The sequence below is a fragment of the Oncorhynchus clarkii genome, chromosome 4 (genome assembly GCF_045791955.1).
Source record: "Oncorhynchus clarkii lewisi isolate Uvic-CL-2024 chromosome 4, UVic_Ocla_1.0, whole genome shotgun sequence".
Classification (NCBI taxonomy): domain Eukaryota; kingdom Metazoa; phylum Chordata; class Actinopteri; order Salmoniformes; family Salmonidae; genus Oncorhynchus; species Oncorhynchus clarkii.
The window spans coordinates 22645323-22664143 of NC_092150.1; the positions used below are offsets into that span (position 1 = coordinate 22645323).

Consider the following 18821-nt stretch of genomic DNA (forward strand, 5'->3'; position numbering starts at 1 on the left):
TACATCTGTATATTGCGAGTAGAAAGACAGACATTACAGCAATTTATGTTGCTTAGTTACAAGACAAACTACAGATGATTAAATGCTACTAGCAATAGAAACCCAAACCGTATCAAAACTGGATAATAACACAAATGCCTCATCTTGAACCTGATGGTGACAATTAAATCATCAGAAGGACAGATATTAGCGCAAGCTTATTGCTATGTCCTCTGTTATATCTGCAATGCAATAGTTATACCCCACTGGTAAACCCCTCCATGGTAGAGCCAGACACAGGAAGCTATATTTCCAGAGAGCATCTGATGAGCTCAACATTGGGTTATAGGAGATAAGGATTTGACCTGGATTCTGCAATGCCTCATCTCCAAGCCAACAGTGGGGTTCCCTTGGCAACTCAAAGCAGACACACCATAAGGTAATTAAGAAGGAATAGCATGTTTGGCAGATTCTGAAATTCGTCTTTAAGAGGTAGTGGGAGTGGCAGAACACACACCGATTTGGACATATTATGTGACACTTTCTGGTAATATGTTGTGGTTGAGGCGGCTGTCCAGACAGGGGCCGGGTGGATGGGTAGATGGTAGATGAGCTGCCCTTGGCGACAGGCCCCATGGCTCTCCCAGAGCGGCTGGCAGGGATCCAGGGGAATCAGGCCTGCCTGCCCTGCCTGGCTCCTCTCCTCTCTGCTACTGAAGAGAGGCCCCATTTATCTCCTGCCAGCGCCAGGGCCCATCATACAAACATCACTCCCCTTACACTGTCACTCCCAAATGTTGTGCTGCAGTCAGGCCTGATCCATTCCCATGGCAGTGCTTATGGGAGACACCACCATCGCCGCCACACCGAATCTCCTCCGTGCAATCCCACGGCAGGCCCGGGAGAGTAAAGTCTCCTGCCCATATGACTAACAATCAAACCACTCTCCACTTTAAGCTGGCCGCTCCCATCAGTGAACAGAAAATCAACTGCGGTGTAGATACCACACCAATTTTGACAACTGACTCCTATTAGCATCTATCAAGGTAAAAAATAAAGTAGAGAGTGAAGAGGAACTGAGAATAGATACTGTAGGATAAAATAGGTCCAAGGCTGTAACTGTATTCTCTCTGTAATATTGATTTCCTCTTCAGTTTTGACTCCAGAGTTGCATTTGTTGCCCTGGTATCTTGCTTCAGCAATGAACACACAGACTGGTGGGGAGGAGGGAAGTAAAATATCTGAGAAGAATACTGTTAGTAGAAATATATTGTATTTATTTGCAAAATGAAATGGCTGACATTTTCAGTGTGGCAGATGGACTTGCCAGTGAAATATTATGAATAAGATACTGCATGTAAGGAAGCACAGACAGCAGCTGCCCATGACCATGGACAGATGCCATACCAAAGAACACCTTTTCCACTGTGTTCATATCTTTTCATTTTTTACAAGTCTAAATATAGTTCTGAAGTCCTCTAAACTTCAGAACTATATTTAGACTTGTAAAATAAGAAAAGATGGTAATTAATTTGTCATTAGCAGTTGTTAAACTAACAGCAACTCTACAAATTTACAATTCATTAACACACAAAAATAAAACACATTTATGTTAATTGATGAAACCCACATATAGGGTTATGGCCGGGGGCTTAACCAAGTTGAAGATAATTTGATTATTTCCGCTTCCACTGCAGTTGTTTTAAGAGCACTAAAGTGTAATTACGAAAGGTTGAGATATATTAAAACCCCTAAAAGTCTAAGCACTTGGGATGGGGGGTGGGAGGGGGTTCTACTAAGCAAACATATGGAATTGTTTTAAGATGGTCATACCATGGATGATTTAGCCATTTGAGTTAGAATTTTAGGACCCCTGTAGGTATAAAATATATACAAATATTATTTGATAAATCATTGAATTTGGCCTGTACTGCTATAGCCCATAGAAACACATTGAATAACACATTCATAAATGGAAAAACAGACATTCCTTATGATTTAATTTGTGACTAAGGTTTTGAAGTGACTGTCCCATATCTAGGAGATATAAGAAAGCTCAGGATTTTTTTTATTAATTTTTTTTACAGATATTTAACTCCTTTTTTGGGAGGGCACAAAACTACTTCCAGTACCGGGTTACCTTCAGACGAGTCCCGTGACACTTGACACAGGGGGTTGTAGAACCAATTGGAGACCACCATTGCGTTTGTGAGAGTCCCCCCTTTCCATCATAGGGTCATATTAGACAGAAGTTGGCTCATCGGCTGTACCGACTTCAGAAAAGTCCCATGGGGCACAGAGAACACCATCGTGTTCGTGAGAGCCTCATCTTTCCATAGTTTGTAGGCCAAACCGGACGCTACAGTGCGGATGGCCGACATAGGTGGATGCGGTTAATTGAGACAAAGCCCATGAGAGATATCTCTAGCTTAAACAGGCAGATTTTTATGGGGATTTTTATATTATGTTAATTAGACTGATGCACGGGTGCGTTAATCAACTCTTAACGGGAAAGACCTGTTGTCAACTTTGAATGGCTAGCTAACTTTAATAGTACAGCCTGGAGCAGTTAGCTGCTGCCTCTCTGCCACAGTGAAGTGACTATTAACTGGCAGGTTGAGCTTTCATCTGCTCCCTTCAAAGGCACAAAATGTGAACAGTACCTGCTTACTAATGAGAATGGAAGACAGCTTTCAACCAGTAGCAGCAAAAATATGAACCAAATGAAAAATTAAACACCTTGGTCAAACATATGCAAAAAGGAAGCTATCAATGGCAAATTAAGCTGTATCCTTGACTGGACCTCTAAACAGATACATTCCCATAAATTGCAACATGATTTAGACACAAGCTAACCTGCATCATGGCAATGCATTATCAGTTCTAGTGACCTAATTACACCACTCATAAAACAGCAGGCAATTCATGACCTTCTCAATAATTGATCAATTTAAGAAACAGTTGATTGGATTGAGATTGGATTGTACTAATGGACTACTAATAGACAAATATGCTTCCTTTTGGGGAGGGGGGGGGGATAGATATATATATATATCTATGTGAAAAATAGTACTTTTTATGAATATTGCTAGCTAAAACAGAATACCATCATGGATACCATTTTTATGTATCTGTGTCCCATATGAAGAAAATCAGGGGTAGTTTCACGAGCCAATTCTAACTAGCATTATAGCAATGACTGGAAGGATACAGGAACAGTTAGCATGCTAGCTCTTCCAGTTCATCCATCTCTAGTGAAGTAGATAAATGGCTTCATTTTTTTTATTTTTTATAGAACATTATCGGGATTGAAAAACTATTTCAGTGACAACTTAAACAACCAAAACCATATTTGAGAACTAACAATCAAATAAAAAGCTAGAAAGTCAGGGATAATTGAAAATTCCAAAAACTGGGCATTCAGGACCCATGTACATTGATGTTATACTGTTTGAGCAGAGGAAGACAGCATTAACCATGGCGAAATGCATATAATTGCTGGAAATCAGCTTCAAATCTGCTAAATGTTCTCTCAGCTCAATGGAGAATTATTCATTGAATTGCAGAAAATTTACTTTTTAGAGGCAACATTTTCTCTCCTCCGCCTTGATACCTTTACCTTCGTAGCTAATAGGCTATGTTAGTTTTCACTTCCTCTTCCAATGGACTATTCATTTTAAAATCTATTCATTTTGAAATGGTTTACTTCTACTTGCAATTCAAATTCACCTGATGATAACACAACACAGGTTTGCCTGGGCGGGGGTCCCTGCCCGGGCAAGAAAAGTTCAAAAAACCCTGTTCTAAGATGAGCAGGGTTCACCTTGAATATCTCTGATACCAGAGGCACAATTATGTCAATCATGTATATCAGGGACAAGAATCAAGCCTGATGTCACCTATACTGTAGGTTAACGAAAAACAAATAATGGGTATATTTAATTCTAATATAAATACAACCAAGTCTTTATCAAACTTGAGTCCCAACTAAAGGAAATGATGCCTGTTTGTAACATAACATTCTCAATTGAGACACACTACTTCACTTGAATTAATCATATCTGCCTGAGGTGAATGCAGATCACTGCCAGCCTATATGTGAAATGTGTACATCATCTTCCAATTTTTTTATCAAATGGTAACATTTGTGATCAATTGAGTGAGCTACAATATTTAATTAATTATGTCATTGCTCACTATACAATTTCCTATTGATGGCAAGGCTATACAGTATTAACAATACAATTGTCACTTACGTTGTAGATGTGAGTAATTGTCCATTGGATTGTTTTACAGCATTTCTTTGAATCCAATTGTAATTCCAACACCGGGCCGTAGCCTTCTATAGCAGGTCTATGCAGGGGTGAGTAGCCTATTCAAGGAGCATCGAACCATGGTCCGGTGTTGGTTTGCCTTCCAGTGGCAAGGAATGAACGGGTCTCTTCCAAGCCAGAACAAATGAGCGTCCACATGCTAACCATATACGCTAGACTGTTAACAAATCATACAATTGTATTCCTATTCAAAGAGCAGATTTCAGGAGATGATAGGCTATTGATCAAGCTACTACGGGTATGCGCTTTATATCATTGTAAACCGATAGATGACCACCCAGCAATTGATCCCCATACTTTTATCAAAGTGTTCAAGTTCATAATGCAATTCTAATCTTCCTTACGCATAGGCTACAATCCCGTTTAGGCGAGGTGCACATACACCGCAAAAAGAACCGGGCTGAGGCTGATTATGGTTTGATAAATTACGCTCATTGGGTGATTCCGTCATCGAATTTCGAGACAAGCACGGGTTAAGTCCTCTGTCCTCATCGATGTCCTTCTTGGTGAGGTTACTGGAGGACTACTTACGAACGAAATAAAACGAGAGTTTCCTCTCCTTGCATCGATATGAGAGGAGACGAAACGGGGACGCAAGAGGAGTGGTCTGCGTGCATACGCGCGTGAGTGAAGTGCGCGGCAAGGGAAAACTGAGTTAGGATAAAACCTGATTAAACCGTTCATAAAACTAGAACTCCACTCCACTTTGACCACTGCTCCACCGCCATCTAGAATCGCTAGAGCCTGCCATATACTATACTGTATTATATTTGGAGAAAACCCTTCCATGTCGATGTTAACGAACAGTATAGCCAACTTTCAGGGAACTAAACGTCCACTAATGAGGTTTAACACAGTATTTTTCAGCCTATTATTGCATATTGCTTTCACCCTTTATCTTCCAGATATACATTTGGGCAAGCAATCTCAGCACTCTCCATATTAAACACACAGAGGAATGGTGAGCACTCTGACCATATTTGGCTTTATTAGAAATCTGCTGCATCTGTATGGAAAACTGGATTGAGGTCCAGTTACCTGTTGTTATACCTACAGTTGATGTCAGAAGTTTACATGCACCTTAGACAAATACATTTCAACTCTGTTTTTCACAATTCCTGACATTTAATCCTAGTAAGAATTCTCTGTTTTAGGTCAGTTAGGATCACCACTTCATTTTAAGAACGTGAAATGTCAGAATAATAGTAGAGTGATTTATTTAATCTTTTATTTATTTCATCTCATTCCCAGTGGGTCAGAAGTTTACATACATTCAATTAGTATTTGGTAGCATTGCCTTTAAATTGTTTAACTTGGGTCAAACGTTTTGGGTAGCCTTCCACAAGCTTCCCGTAATAAGTTGGGTGAATTTTGGCCCATTCCTCTTGACAGAGCTGGTGTAACTGAGTCAGCTTTGTAGGCCTCCTTGCACGCACATGCTTTTTCAGTTCTGCCCACACATTTTCTATAGGATTGAGGTCAGGGCTTTGTGATGGCCACTCCAATACCTTGACTTTGTTGTCGTTAAGCAATTTTGCCACAACCTTGGAGGTATGCTTGGGGTCAATGTCCATTTGGAAGACCCATTTGCGACCAAGCTTTAACTTCCTGACTGATGTCTTGAGATGTTGGTTCAATATATCCACAATTTTCCTACCTTATGATGCCATCTATTTTGTTAAGTGCACCAGTCCCTCCTGCAGCAAAGCACCCCAACAACATGATGCTGCCACCCCGTGCTTCACGGTTGGGATGGTGTTCTTCAGCTTGCAATCTCCCCCTTTTTCCTCCAAACCTAACGATGGTCAGTATGGCCAAAGAGTTCTATTTAGGTTTCATCAGACCAGAGGACATTTCTCCAAAAAGTACAATCTTTGTCCCCATGTGCAGTTGCAAACCATAGTCTGGCTTTTTTGGAGCAGTGGCTTCTTCCTTGCTGAGCGGCCTTTCAGGTTATGTCGATATAGGACTCGTTTTACTGTGGATATAGATACTTTTGTACCTGTTTCCCCCACGATCTTCACAAGGTCCTTTGCAGTTGTTCTGGGATTGATTTGCACTTTTCGTACCAAGGTACGTTCATCTCTAGGAGACAGAACGTGTCTCCTTCCTGAGTGGTATAATGGCTGCGTAGTCCCATGGTGTTTATACTTGCGTATTATTTTTTGTACAGATGAGCGTGGTACCTTCAGGTGTATGGAAAAAGGTCTTGGCTGATTTCTTTTGAATTTCCCATGATGTCAAGCAAAGAGGCACTGAGTTTGAAGGTAGGCCTTGAAATACATCCACAGGTACACCTCCAATTGACTCATATGATGTCAATTAGCCTATCAGAAGCTTCTAAAGCCACAGTCAACTTAGTGTATGTAAACTTCTGACCCACTGGAATTGTGATACAGTGAATTATAAGTGAAATAATCTGTCTGTAAACAATTGTTGGAAAAATTAGTAGATGTCCTAACCAACTTGCCAAAACTATAGTCTGTTAACAAGAAATGTGTGGAGTGGTTGAAAAACAAGTTTTAATGACTCCAACCTAAGTGCATGTAAACTTCTGACTTCAACTGTATATTACAGCTACTGTGGTTAAAGCTTTAGAGTGTGCATTATGTTCTATGTATTAGGGAATACAGAGAAAACACGTAAAGGTTTTAAAAGGGCATGGCTTACATTGCGTTGTGCCTGAGCCCAGATCTCAAGGAAAATACAAAAAAGCAGCTTTGTAAAATGCATACCGTAGTTAGGATTCATTTCAACTGATAGCTCAACTACAGGGATAAATGCCCCAGTGGATGATTCCTATAAACAAGCTCTTGAGTGATGACTAAATCTCCTATGACTTTTCATTAGATCTCCCTCCATACATTGCAGGACGACAATTATTGTAATTTCTCCATACCATTGCTAGCCAGCCAGTAGGCCACAGTATATGGGATAAAGCGCTAGAATGGGGACAGAGGCATTGAGTTACAAAATAGATAACACACTCAGATGGATATTTGAATGTTTCAGGCTAATTGGGGCCTGGTCCAGTAATAGTACACTCTTATTATTAGTGGTGAGTCGAGAAACCCTGGGTATCCTCAAGGAACCCCTTGAGTTCATCAAGGAACCATTGCTAGTCAATGGTTCATATTTGCACCTTAGGTTAGTTGAGTGGTTTTTGGAGGAACCTTAAATGGTTAAATGTAGCAACGGTTCCTGGTGGAACCCTAATGTGAAGGTGTGGCTTAGTAGGGGCATGGCTTTAAGATATATATTTTTTGGGCCACCCACTAGAGCAGTGGTCACCAACCGGTAATATATACATTTGGTAATATATTACATTTGGGCCAGATAACTCTCACAGGAATCGGCCCAAACACCAAGTAATACATATGGGCCAGATAACTCACACTGGAATCAGAGCTCAATCCCCCCATCCTAGCCATAAGTAATACTGCCGAAGGCGGCCCAGACTCGGGCCACATGACGTCGGCCGAGTCTGACTCTCAGCCAAGTGCCCCGACTCTCAGCCGGAATCAGCCCAGATCCACTGTGCTAGCTGGGATAGCTCAAATCACCGTGCCTAGGGCTCCCAAGACCCAGGCCACACCAAAGTTTTATACTAGCCTACGTGAGATTTCATAACTTTTAAAACAATGACCAGAGAGAGACTGTCAAAGACTACAGCAAAGAGCTGCTGTTTTTATGAGTGAGTTCATGCCTAAGTTTATTCAGCACTGTCAACACTGTTTTTATTCAACACTATTACAAAATATACTTCTCCCTTCTTCCCTTCTGCGTTTTTATTATCATCAGCAGCTCGTCGTGTCTATTTTAATATTGTGGAAGATTTCACTTTAGCTGATCATAGGAACAACATGAATTTGCGCATGAGGCAGATTTTTTATTTTATTTTATTTTATTTTACCTTTATTTAACCAGGAAGGGCTCATTGAGATTAAAATCTATTTTTCAAGAGCGCCCTGGCCAAGATAGGCAGCACTAAGTCATTACAAAAAAATTACAGACAGACAACATGAAAAACTACAAGTAATCTAGTAAAAACCATTGAATTCACAAGAGTATAAAACAGCAAATTAAAAACATTGACAGGTCAGAGAATCCGCCTCAAAATCCTTCATCAGTGATTTAAAAACACCAAACAGGACAAGTTATTTCAGTTTAAAAGTATTTTGTAAGGTGTTCCAAGACGATAGCGCAGAGTGCATAAAAGCCCTTTTACCAAATTCAGTTCAGAAATTTGGAACAGTTAGCAGGATAAAGTCAAGCGAACGAAGAGAGTAGCCACCACATTTCTGAACAATAAAAATGCACAAATAAAAAGGTAATAAACCCAAAATGGCTTTGTAAATAAAAGTATACCAGTGACTGAGCCTACAAGTGACTAGAGAAGGCCAGCCAACCCTGGTATACAAAGTGCAGTGGTGCGTAAGGGGTTTGCAGTTTAAAATAAACCTCAAAGTGCCATGGTAAAGAGTGTCAATTGATCTCAAACACTGAGCGGAAGCATTCATATATAACATATCCCCATAGTCTAGTAAAGGCATAAATGTAACTCATACTAGCCTCCTTCTGGCTTCAAAAGAAAAACAGGCCTTATTCCTAAAATAAAATCCCAATTTCAGCTTAATTTTTTTTGTAAGTTGTTGAATATGCAATTTAAAAGAGAGGCCGTCATCAATTAAAATGTCAAGATATTTATATGAGGTTACAATGTCAATCACCTTGCCCTGACAGGTAGTGATAGGTGAAAGGTTCAGAGGTCTATTTCTTGCATTAGAAAACACCATTAGTTTAGTTTTTGCAGTATTGAGGATAAGCTTCAATTGACACAAGGTATGTTGAACAGTATAAAAAGCAGTTTGCATGTTCTGGAAAGCTTTTGTAAAAGACGAGGCACAACAGTAAATAACAGTATCATCAGCATAAAAATGAAGTTGTGCATTTTGGACATTTTTGTCTAAATCATTTATATAAATGGTGAATAAGAGAGGACCAAGTACAGAGCCTTGGGGCACACCATTCAAGACAGACAATTTAACAGACATAAGCCCATCAAATTGAGTGCACTGAGTTCTATCAGACAGATAGTTAGCAAACCATGCAACTGCATGCTCCGAAAGACCTACACTCGACAATCTCTGCCTTATAGCATGATCAACTGTATCAAAAGCCTTAGAGAGATCAATAAAAAGTGAGACACAGTGCTGTTTTTTGTCAATGGCTTCAGTGATATTTAAAACCTTCATGGCTGCTGTAATTGTGCTATGCTTCTTCCTGAAGCCCGATTGGTACATTGATAAAATAGAGTTAGTAAATAAAAACTATTTTAGCTGTTCACTTACAAGGGTTTCAAGTATTTTCACCAGGGGTGACAGCTTTGAGATTGGCCTATAATTATTTAAAAGAGTTGGATCTCCCCCTTTTAAAAGTGGTAGGACAAATGCTCATTTCCAAATCTTTGGAATTTCATTACATTCCAGGGTTAGATTGAACAGAGATGTACAGTGCCTTGCGAAAGTATTCGGCCCCCTTGAACTTTGCAACCTTTTGCCACATTTCAGGCTTCAAACATAAAGATATAAAACTGTATTTTTTTGTGAAGAATCAACAACAAGTGGGACACAATCATGAAGTGGAATGACATTTATTGGATATTTCAAACTTTTTTAACAAATCAAAAACTGAAAAATTGGGCATGCAAAATTATTTAGCACCTTTACTTTCAGTGCAGCAAACTCTCTCCAGAAGTTCAGTGAGGATCTCTGAATGATCCAATGTTGACCTAAATGACTAATGATGATAAATACAATCCACCTGTGTGTAATCAAGTCTCTGTATAAATGCACCTGCACTGTGATAGTCTCAGAGGTCCGTCAAAAGCGCAGAGAGCATCATGAAGAACAAGGAACACACCAGGCAGGTCCGAGATACTGTTGTGAAGAAGTTTAAAGCCGGATTTGGATACAAAAAGATTTCCCAAGCTTTAAACATCCCAAGGAGCACTGTGTAAGCGATAATATTGAAATGGAAGGAGTATCAGACCACTGCAAATCTACCAAGACCTGGCCGTCCCTCTAAACTTTCAGCTCATACAAGGAGAAGACTGATCAGAGATGCAGCCAAGAGGCCCATGATCACTCTGGATGAACTGCAGAGATCTACAGCTGAGGTGGGAGACTCTGTCCATAGGACAACAATCAGTCGTATATTGCACAAATCTGGCCTTTATGGAAGAGTGGCAAGAAGAAAGCCATTTCTTAAAGATATCCATAAAAAGTGTCGTTTAAAGTTTGCCACAAGCCACCTGGGAGACACACCAAACATGTGGAAGAAGGTGCTCTGGTCAGATGAAACCAAAATTGAACTTTTTGGCAACAATGCAAAACGTTATGTTTGGCGTAAAAGCAACACAGCTCATCACCCTGAACACACCATCCCCACTGTCAAACATGGTGGTGGCAGCATCATGGTTTGGGCCTGCTTTTCTTCAGCAGGGACAGGGAAGATGGTTAAAATTGATGGGAAGATGGATGGAGCCAAATACAGGACCATTCTGGAAGAAAACCTGATGGAGTCTGCAAAAGACCTGAGACTGGGACGGAGATTTGTCTTCCAACAAGACAATGATCCAAAACATAAAGCAAAATCTACAATGGAATGGTTCAAAAATAAACATATCCAAGTGTTAGAATGGCCAAGTCAAAGTCCAGACCTGAATCCAATCGAGAATCTGTGGAAAGAACTGAAAACTGCTGTTCACAAATGCTCTCCATCCAACCTCACTGAGCTCGAGCTGTTTTGCAAGGAGGAATGGGAAAAAATGTCAGTCTCTCGATGTGCAAAACTGATAGAGACATACCCCAAGCGACTTACAGCTGTAATCGCAGCAAAAGGTGGCGCTACAAAGTATTCACTTAAGGGGGCTGAATAATTTTGCACACCCAATTTTTCAGTTTTTGATTTGTTAAAAAAGTTTGAAATATCCAATAAATGTCGTTCCACTTCATGATTGTGTCCCACTTGTTGTTGATTCTTCACAAAGAAATACAGTTTTATATCTTTATGTTTGAAGCCTGAAATGTGGCAAAAGGTCGCAAAGTTCAAGGGGGCCGAATACTTTCGCAAGGCACTGTAAGTGGTTCAGCTATGAAATCAGCTGCCAGATTTAAAAAGCAGGGATCCAAAAGATCAGGACCCGCAGGCTTTCTCTGATCCAAGGATTTCAGGGCTTTATGTACCACCTGCACTGAGAATGGCAAAAAGCAAAAAGTTTGACCAGCTCTCACTGGTTCATCCACACAGGGTTGTACAGAGACAGAGGACACTGAATCAAACAGCCTACCAGATGATACAAAATGCTCATTGAAACAATTCAGCATTTCAGTTTTGTCATATATAGCAACAGAGTCCTTCAAAACACATGACGGTAATTCATTAACATTACTGTTACCAGAAATAGACTTAATAGCCTTCCAACACTTTCTAGGGTCATTCAGGTTATCAGTGGTAACAGACATAAAATATTCAGACTTGGCCTTCCTGAGAAGAATATAACACTTGTTTTGGAACTGCCTAAAAATAAGCCAATCAGCATCAGAACATGTTTTCCTTGCTTTAGCCCAGGCTAGATTACGGTCGTGAATAATACAAGACAGCTCAGAAGAAAACCATGGATTATCCCGCCCTTTAACCCTAAACCTGCGGATTGGGGCATGTTTGTTTACTATTTGGGAAAAACCATCATGAAAGAATTTCCAGGCAGTTTCCACATCAGGGATAAGCTCAATCTTGCTCCAGTCAAAATAAAACAAATCATGAAAGAAAGCCTGCTCATTAAAACACTTCAAATTTCTTTTACGAATAAAACGTGGGTTTGTCTTTGGAACCTTAGTATTTCTAACAGCAACAACAGCACAATGGTCACTTAAATCATTACAAAAAACACCAACCGCAGAATATTTATGTGGAACATTTGTCAATATCAAATCAATCAGGGTAGATTTATCTGGGCATTTAAGATTTGGGCGAGTGGGTGAGTTCATCAACTGGGTAAGATTCATAGAATTACAAAACATTTTTAAATCATCAGACACTGGCTTTTTAACCAACACCAGTTGAGATCACCAATCAAGATCATTTCACTGTAAAGAAGTTTAGACATAAGGTGCGTCAAAGAAGAAAATGCATCACCGAGAGCAGAGGGGGGTCTGTAACAGCCAATCACAGTTATAGAGAGCAGAGGGGGTCTGTAACAGCCAATCACAGTTATAGAGAGCAGAGGGGGTCTGTAACAGCCAATCACAGTTATAGAGAGCAGAGGGGGGTCTGTAACAGCCAATCACAGTTATAGAGAGGCCCTTTGAAACCTCAATATTCAAAGCAAGAAATTCCAACTGTTTACAAATAGTTTCAGACTTTGCCACACTTATATGGAATTTAGATTTGACATATATAGCCACACCCCCACCTTTCTTAACCCGATCAGTGCGATAAACATTGTAACCACTTATGCAAATATCCTTATCAAAAATAGATTTGCTGAGCCAGGTTTCAGAAAACACAATTACATCAGCATCAGTTGATTTAGCCCAAATCCTAACCCCATCAATTTTTGACAACAGGCTGCGTACATTTAAATGAAAAATACCAAAACCAGATCTTGATTTAAGATCTTGATTTTAAAATCAGAGGGGGTTTGGAGACATTGCATGTCAGGGCCAGGAATACCGCTGTCTGAAGAGAGCAGCGACAGTGAGAAGCGGACCCTGTGCTATTCTCTCCCTCCCTCTGCTGAGACTAATGTGGTATTCAAGACAACTGGGAACTCAGAAAAAACGAGATCCGATTCGTAAAAATATTTTTGAATCATCATCCAACTCGGAATTCGAAGTCGGAAACTCGGGCATCTTTCTAGAGCTCCAACTTTTAGACCTGAAGATCATTCTTGTTCCCCCAGTTGTCATGAAAGCACAATGACCATCAGATGCAGTCCAGTAAAATAGAAAAGCAAATTATTTGCAAATAATTTCAAATTCATGCTCAGCTGTGCCTCGCAACTGATCCATTTTGTTATCAAAGCTCGAATTTTGATCTACAATATGGTCTGAGATGAACAATATTGTCAGGCCAGGCATATAGCCAATATGCTGTGATAATGTATTAGACCTACTGCACAAACCTCATTCCTACATTGCTGTTTTTATTGACTGCGAAAGTGATCTTGAATCAGAAAAGGTTGGTGACCACTGCACTAGAGTAAATGTCATTCCTGTTAATCTGTTCCGTTGTATGGTCATCACATGTTAAGGTTGAACACTGACAGTTTTTGTAGATTCAATGAGGCTAACAGAGGTGTATGAATTCCTGAAGAACCTTTACAAATCCCAAAATTGGAATAGTTACCACTTTATTACTGTATGAAATCAGCAATGTTAACATTATTAATATTATATTAGAATATGTAATATCGCCTCCTGCAGTGGTTAAGGGCGCTGTACTGCAGCGTGCAGTGCCACCAGAGACCCTGGTTTCACGCCCAGGCTCTGTCGTAACCGGCCGCGACCAGGAGGTCCATGGGGCAACGCACAATTGTCCTAGCGTTGTCTGGGTTAGGGAGGGCTTGGCCGGTAGGGATATCCTTGTCTCATCGCGCACCAACGACTCCTATGCTGGGCTGGGCGCAGTGCACGCCATCCAAGGTTGCCAGGTGCACGGTGTTTCCTCCGACACATTGGTGTGGCTGGCTTCCGGGTTGGATGCGCGCTGTGTTAAGAAGCAGTGCGGCTTGGTTGGGTTGTGTATCGGCGGACGCATGACTTTCAACCTTCGTTGAAAAATACAATTGGATACCACAAAATTGGGGAGAAAAAGGGGTAAAATTCACACGAAAAAAAGAATGTAATCCCATTAATATTCAAGGAACATTTTAATTTGCAGTGTACTAACTCAACATATGTTGAATTGTCACGGATCCCTCCGAAACTTTCATTACGCACACTTGTCCCCTATTCACATTGATTAGTACTAGTATAAGTGTGCCCTTTGGTTTCCCATGTGCTGTCGATTATTGTTACAACGTCCGTTGGTGCGTGTGAGTACCTGTGCTGTGTGTTTTGGCTTTCGTGCCATTATGGATTGCGCAGATGATTACGGGTCTCGTCCCATGGGTCAATCATTGTGCGCGTGTGTTATTTATTCGAGGTACTCCTCGCTCTTTTGTTTTGGGTACGGCATGCTGTAATTTGGGCTTAATAAAAACCCTTATTACGCATTCCTGCGCCTGTCTCCCGAATCGTTCATACCAACATGACATTAATCAACTGGGTTGACATGCACATGGTGCAAAATAGGTTTACATTCATTACAAATGTTATTCTACACACCAAAATGTATACTTTTTTAAACTGCACTGTTGGTTAGAGGCTCGTAAGTAGGCATTTCACTGTAAGGTCCTGTTGTATTCGGCGCATGTGACTAATCAAATTTGATTTGATTTGAATATTCATTGTCATAAATCATACTACACAAATTAGGAAGGCAACAAAGTAATCCCCAAATTTTGCTCAATCAACACACAGCTACACTGAGATCACTGAGAGTATAAAACATCAGTGGGAAGCCATCGTAACTTAGCAACATTGCCTCACAAAATCCATATATTGAAAGGGAAGTGGCAGCTGCAGTGGAATCCACTAAACCTAAGAATTCTATCACTTAATCTGTATTTCTATTTTATCTATTGGACATATGCATCTGGTCCTGGTATGACTGGATGATGTTATTGATTAATCAATGCATGAAATTGCATTGTCAGGACCCTTACCCCCTCTGACAGCAGTCTACTCCACACAGTATGCCCACAACACTGCACAGTCGGCAGGAGACAGACAGCACACAAACAAATTACCCACTTTAATAAGTGATTACCTACAAATATCTAATCAGCAATATTTATGACCCTCAGATAGTTACCCAGATCTGACCAAATCATGTTTTATGCTCCTTAGTGAATACATTTCCCATGTAGTATAAACACACACAGTCCCTGGGCCTTGGAAACATGGAGCGGTCAGATCACTTTCATTTGGTTCTTCATTTGCAACTGTCTCAGTGAGATTGGTCAGGCCCTGCCTGTTTCGTTAAAGACGTGTCTAAGTCTGGTCTTTGGTGTTGAAGCAGAGGCCTGATGCTGTATGCTGGCAGAGTGCGTTGCCAATGTTAACTAGCTTGCCGAGTCCCCACGAAGAGGGTCTCTCCAGACATGCTGCGCTCGCTGTCAGCCTGGCTAATTTAATCGGACACTTCTGAATCAGTGTTGAAATGGACCCCTTCCCACCGCAGTGCACTGTGGGGTTCCACCTGGGGATGTCTGCCTGTGATGACAAGGTGGTTTGGCTATGGAAACAAGGCCACGGAGTGCATCTCATTACAAAGGGTTCAACCCAGCAGTTGTTTCTCATTTAATAGCTTAATTATCATGTAATAGCCCTATACAGCAACCACACTAGCAGAGCACATTAAAGAGCTTGAAAGTAGAACATAGATTCTGTTTATTTTAATATTGTTACCATCCTAATGGAACTCGGCATCTTTGTCATGCTTATAATGGATTCTGGATCATTCATGACACTGTCAAGGTCAGTAAACTAGCTCATCATTCTCACAGGATTATGAAAATCATCCCCTGGCTATATCTAGCAGAAGGACAGACAGCTATGAGAGTTTACAGTGGAGAAGCCATTCACTGGGCTAGACACAGAGAAAACAGTGCAAGATAAGAGTTGTGTTAACAGTGTTAGCAGTAAATTGTCATTGATTCTTTCCTCAAAGGGAGCAGACTACAAACGGTCCCCTTTGACTTCTCACAAATTGCACCATTATCTCATTGTTAACATTAGTATGCACACAGGTCTTGAATACACAGAGAGTACATCAAGCTAAATACATTTCAAAATCCTGAGAAGTTATAGCGCTAATACAATTTAATATATTTCTGGTCTCTTGTGATCGTTTTTCCATCTACAGCCAGTAAACCTACAGTATGATATTGCACTGGGACTGGATACGGTGAATTAATCAGAACTAGGCAATACCTTTGCATTAATTTCCTCCTTCCTGACAGCATTGTTATTGGCTACCTCAGACTATAAAGAACAGATTGATTTTGTCATTTTCAGACTGTGAGAGCAATACCACCAGAATTTCCATATTTTAAACCAATTATGCCTGAGAGTGCCTGTAGTCTTAGCACAAAGTAAACATTTAGACAAAGATCCCTATGCTATTCAATACAAATATAGCTGTCATGATCAATTTAACCTCTAAAATGTAGTTTAGGCTGCAAAAATAATCCAAGCAACAGGTTAAAATCCATGTTGTTTCATTTTCCACTTCCTACAGTGCTTGCTTAGACTAACAAAACCCCATGAAACTGAGTTGCCTTTTCTGGTTATGATGTGAAAGTATAAGATATGGAATACATACTAAATCAAATCTCAAAATGGGCCAACTATGGCTAAACATACACAAATAATCTCCCACTCCCCCTCTCCTTCCACCTCTCAGAAGTTTGAAACTTTCCCTGTGGTTGAACCTGAGTGTCAGCACTTCTGCTTGGAGATTAATAAATTAATGAGATTATTTTCCACAGGCCCTTTCAGCAGTATTTCAGCCCCTCACCTTGGGGAAGGAGAAGTCAACTTGTGTCTTCTTAGTTCACAGCTCATGAAGGCTCTCCAAACCCCATCTAATTAACATTGGTGCAGTGTTGTCAATGATCAGTCCAGAAACTCTACCAAGGACCATTAATCCAAAGGCTGAGAATTAGGCTCTGACACTTTAATACCCTCATTAATTATGATCATTTTAAAACACAACCTCAGGAAGTCCGCCCTTGCAAATCAATGTCATCAATACGGGCTGTATATCTTTCTGGGGCCCACAACACATATCTTCTTCTCTTATCCATGAAATATTTACCAGCATAACATTCCCCCCTCGTTAATACAATAATACAATATCAGAGAAGTATAACAAATGTCAAATCATTACCAGGAGACTTTCAATGTATTCTGTATGTAGCTGCATTGTTATAGGTAAAAGTGTAGAGGGAATAGGTGAAAACCCTGGAAAAAGATAAATAATAGCTTGAGAATAACCAGAATACATATCTTTCCTTCTCCATTGGGAGCATGCATCCTTCTAAGCTTGAAGACCAAGGGAATGCCACAGAAAGCTTTCTAAGAGAATGGTAAGCAAAATAATGACAGCGTGAGCACAAATGCAAGCAAATCATCATTACTCCAAATCGAGCTTACTTCCTCTCAATAACACTAGAGGAAACTTGCCCTGTGCAGTACACTACTACTACAACTACTACTGCTAATTCAACCACACACACGCGCGCTCACACACACACACACACACACACACACACACACACACACATACACACACACACACACACACACACACAAATGAGAAAGAAAGCCTGTTCCCCTAGGACTGTGTGTGATGGAAGTCTTCTCTAGCATAATGACAACATGTCCCTTAGACCCAAAGCTTTAATAGGGCCTTTGGTCGAGGGGTCTAGTGGGCTGGATGGAGAAGAACACGTGTCAGAATGTGCACTCTGAGCAGGCAAGGACATGGACATGGCCAGGGACGGAGGGAGCGGGACAGAGCAGTGAAGTGGCCTAGCTGGGCACTGTAATCACAGGTCACTGAGGCCTCTCATCACTCAGTGATCCCTCAGCATTGGCTCCTCCAGCCTTAAACACAACTTCCCAATGAGTCCCCTCCCTGCACATAAATATTCAATACAGGGAAAACGATGGGGACTGGAATCGATCACATTGTCAGGAGCATGTATAAGTAAAATATGTGTGGGAGCTGCAGCCTTGGTTAAGTGTACAGTACCAGTCAAAAGTTTGGACACACCTACTCATTCCAGGGTTTTTCTTTATTTTTTAAAACTATTTTCTCCGTTGTAGAATATTAGTGAAGACATCAAAACTATGAAACAACACATGGAATCATGTAGTAACCAAAAAAGTGTTAAACAAATCAAAATATATTTTATATTTGAGATTCTTCAAAGTAGTCACCCTTTGCCTTGATGATAGCTTTGCACACACTTTGCACGCTTTGCACACTCTTGGCATTCTCTCAACCAGCTTCATGAGGTGCAATGCAATGCATCAATTAAGTTAATTTGTGGAATGTCTTTCCTTCTTAATGAGTTTGAACTAAATAGTTGTGTTGTGACAAGGTAGGGGTGGTATACAGAAGATAGCACTATTTGGTAAAAGACCAAATCCATATTATGGCAAGAACAGCTCAAGTAAGCAAAGAGAAACGACAGTCCATCATTACTTTAAGACATGAAGGTCAGTCAATCTGGAAAATTTCAAGAACTTTTAAAGTTTCTTCAAGTGCAGTCGCAAAAACCATCAAGCGCTACGATGAAACTGGCTCTCATGAGGACCGCTACAGGAAAGG

General features: G+C 40.5%; 1 protein-coding gene across 1 annotated transcript in view; it reads right to left on the reverse strand.

The window, feature by feature from the left end:
* LOC139406606 (leucine-rich repeat-containing protein 7-like) overlaps positions 1-4574 on the reverse strand; it is a 126139-nt gene extending 121565 nt beyond the window's left edge. The window contains exon 1 of the mRNA XM_071149374.1: positions 4236-4574. Coding sequence (XP_071005475.1) covers positions 4236-4260 — 25 coding nt within the window. The 5' untranslated portion in view covers positions 4261-4574. The remainder of the gene's footprint in view (positions 1-4235) is intronic.
* Positions 4575-18821: the final 14247 nt, after the last annotated feature.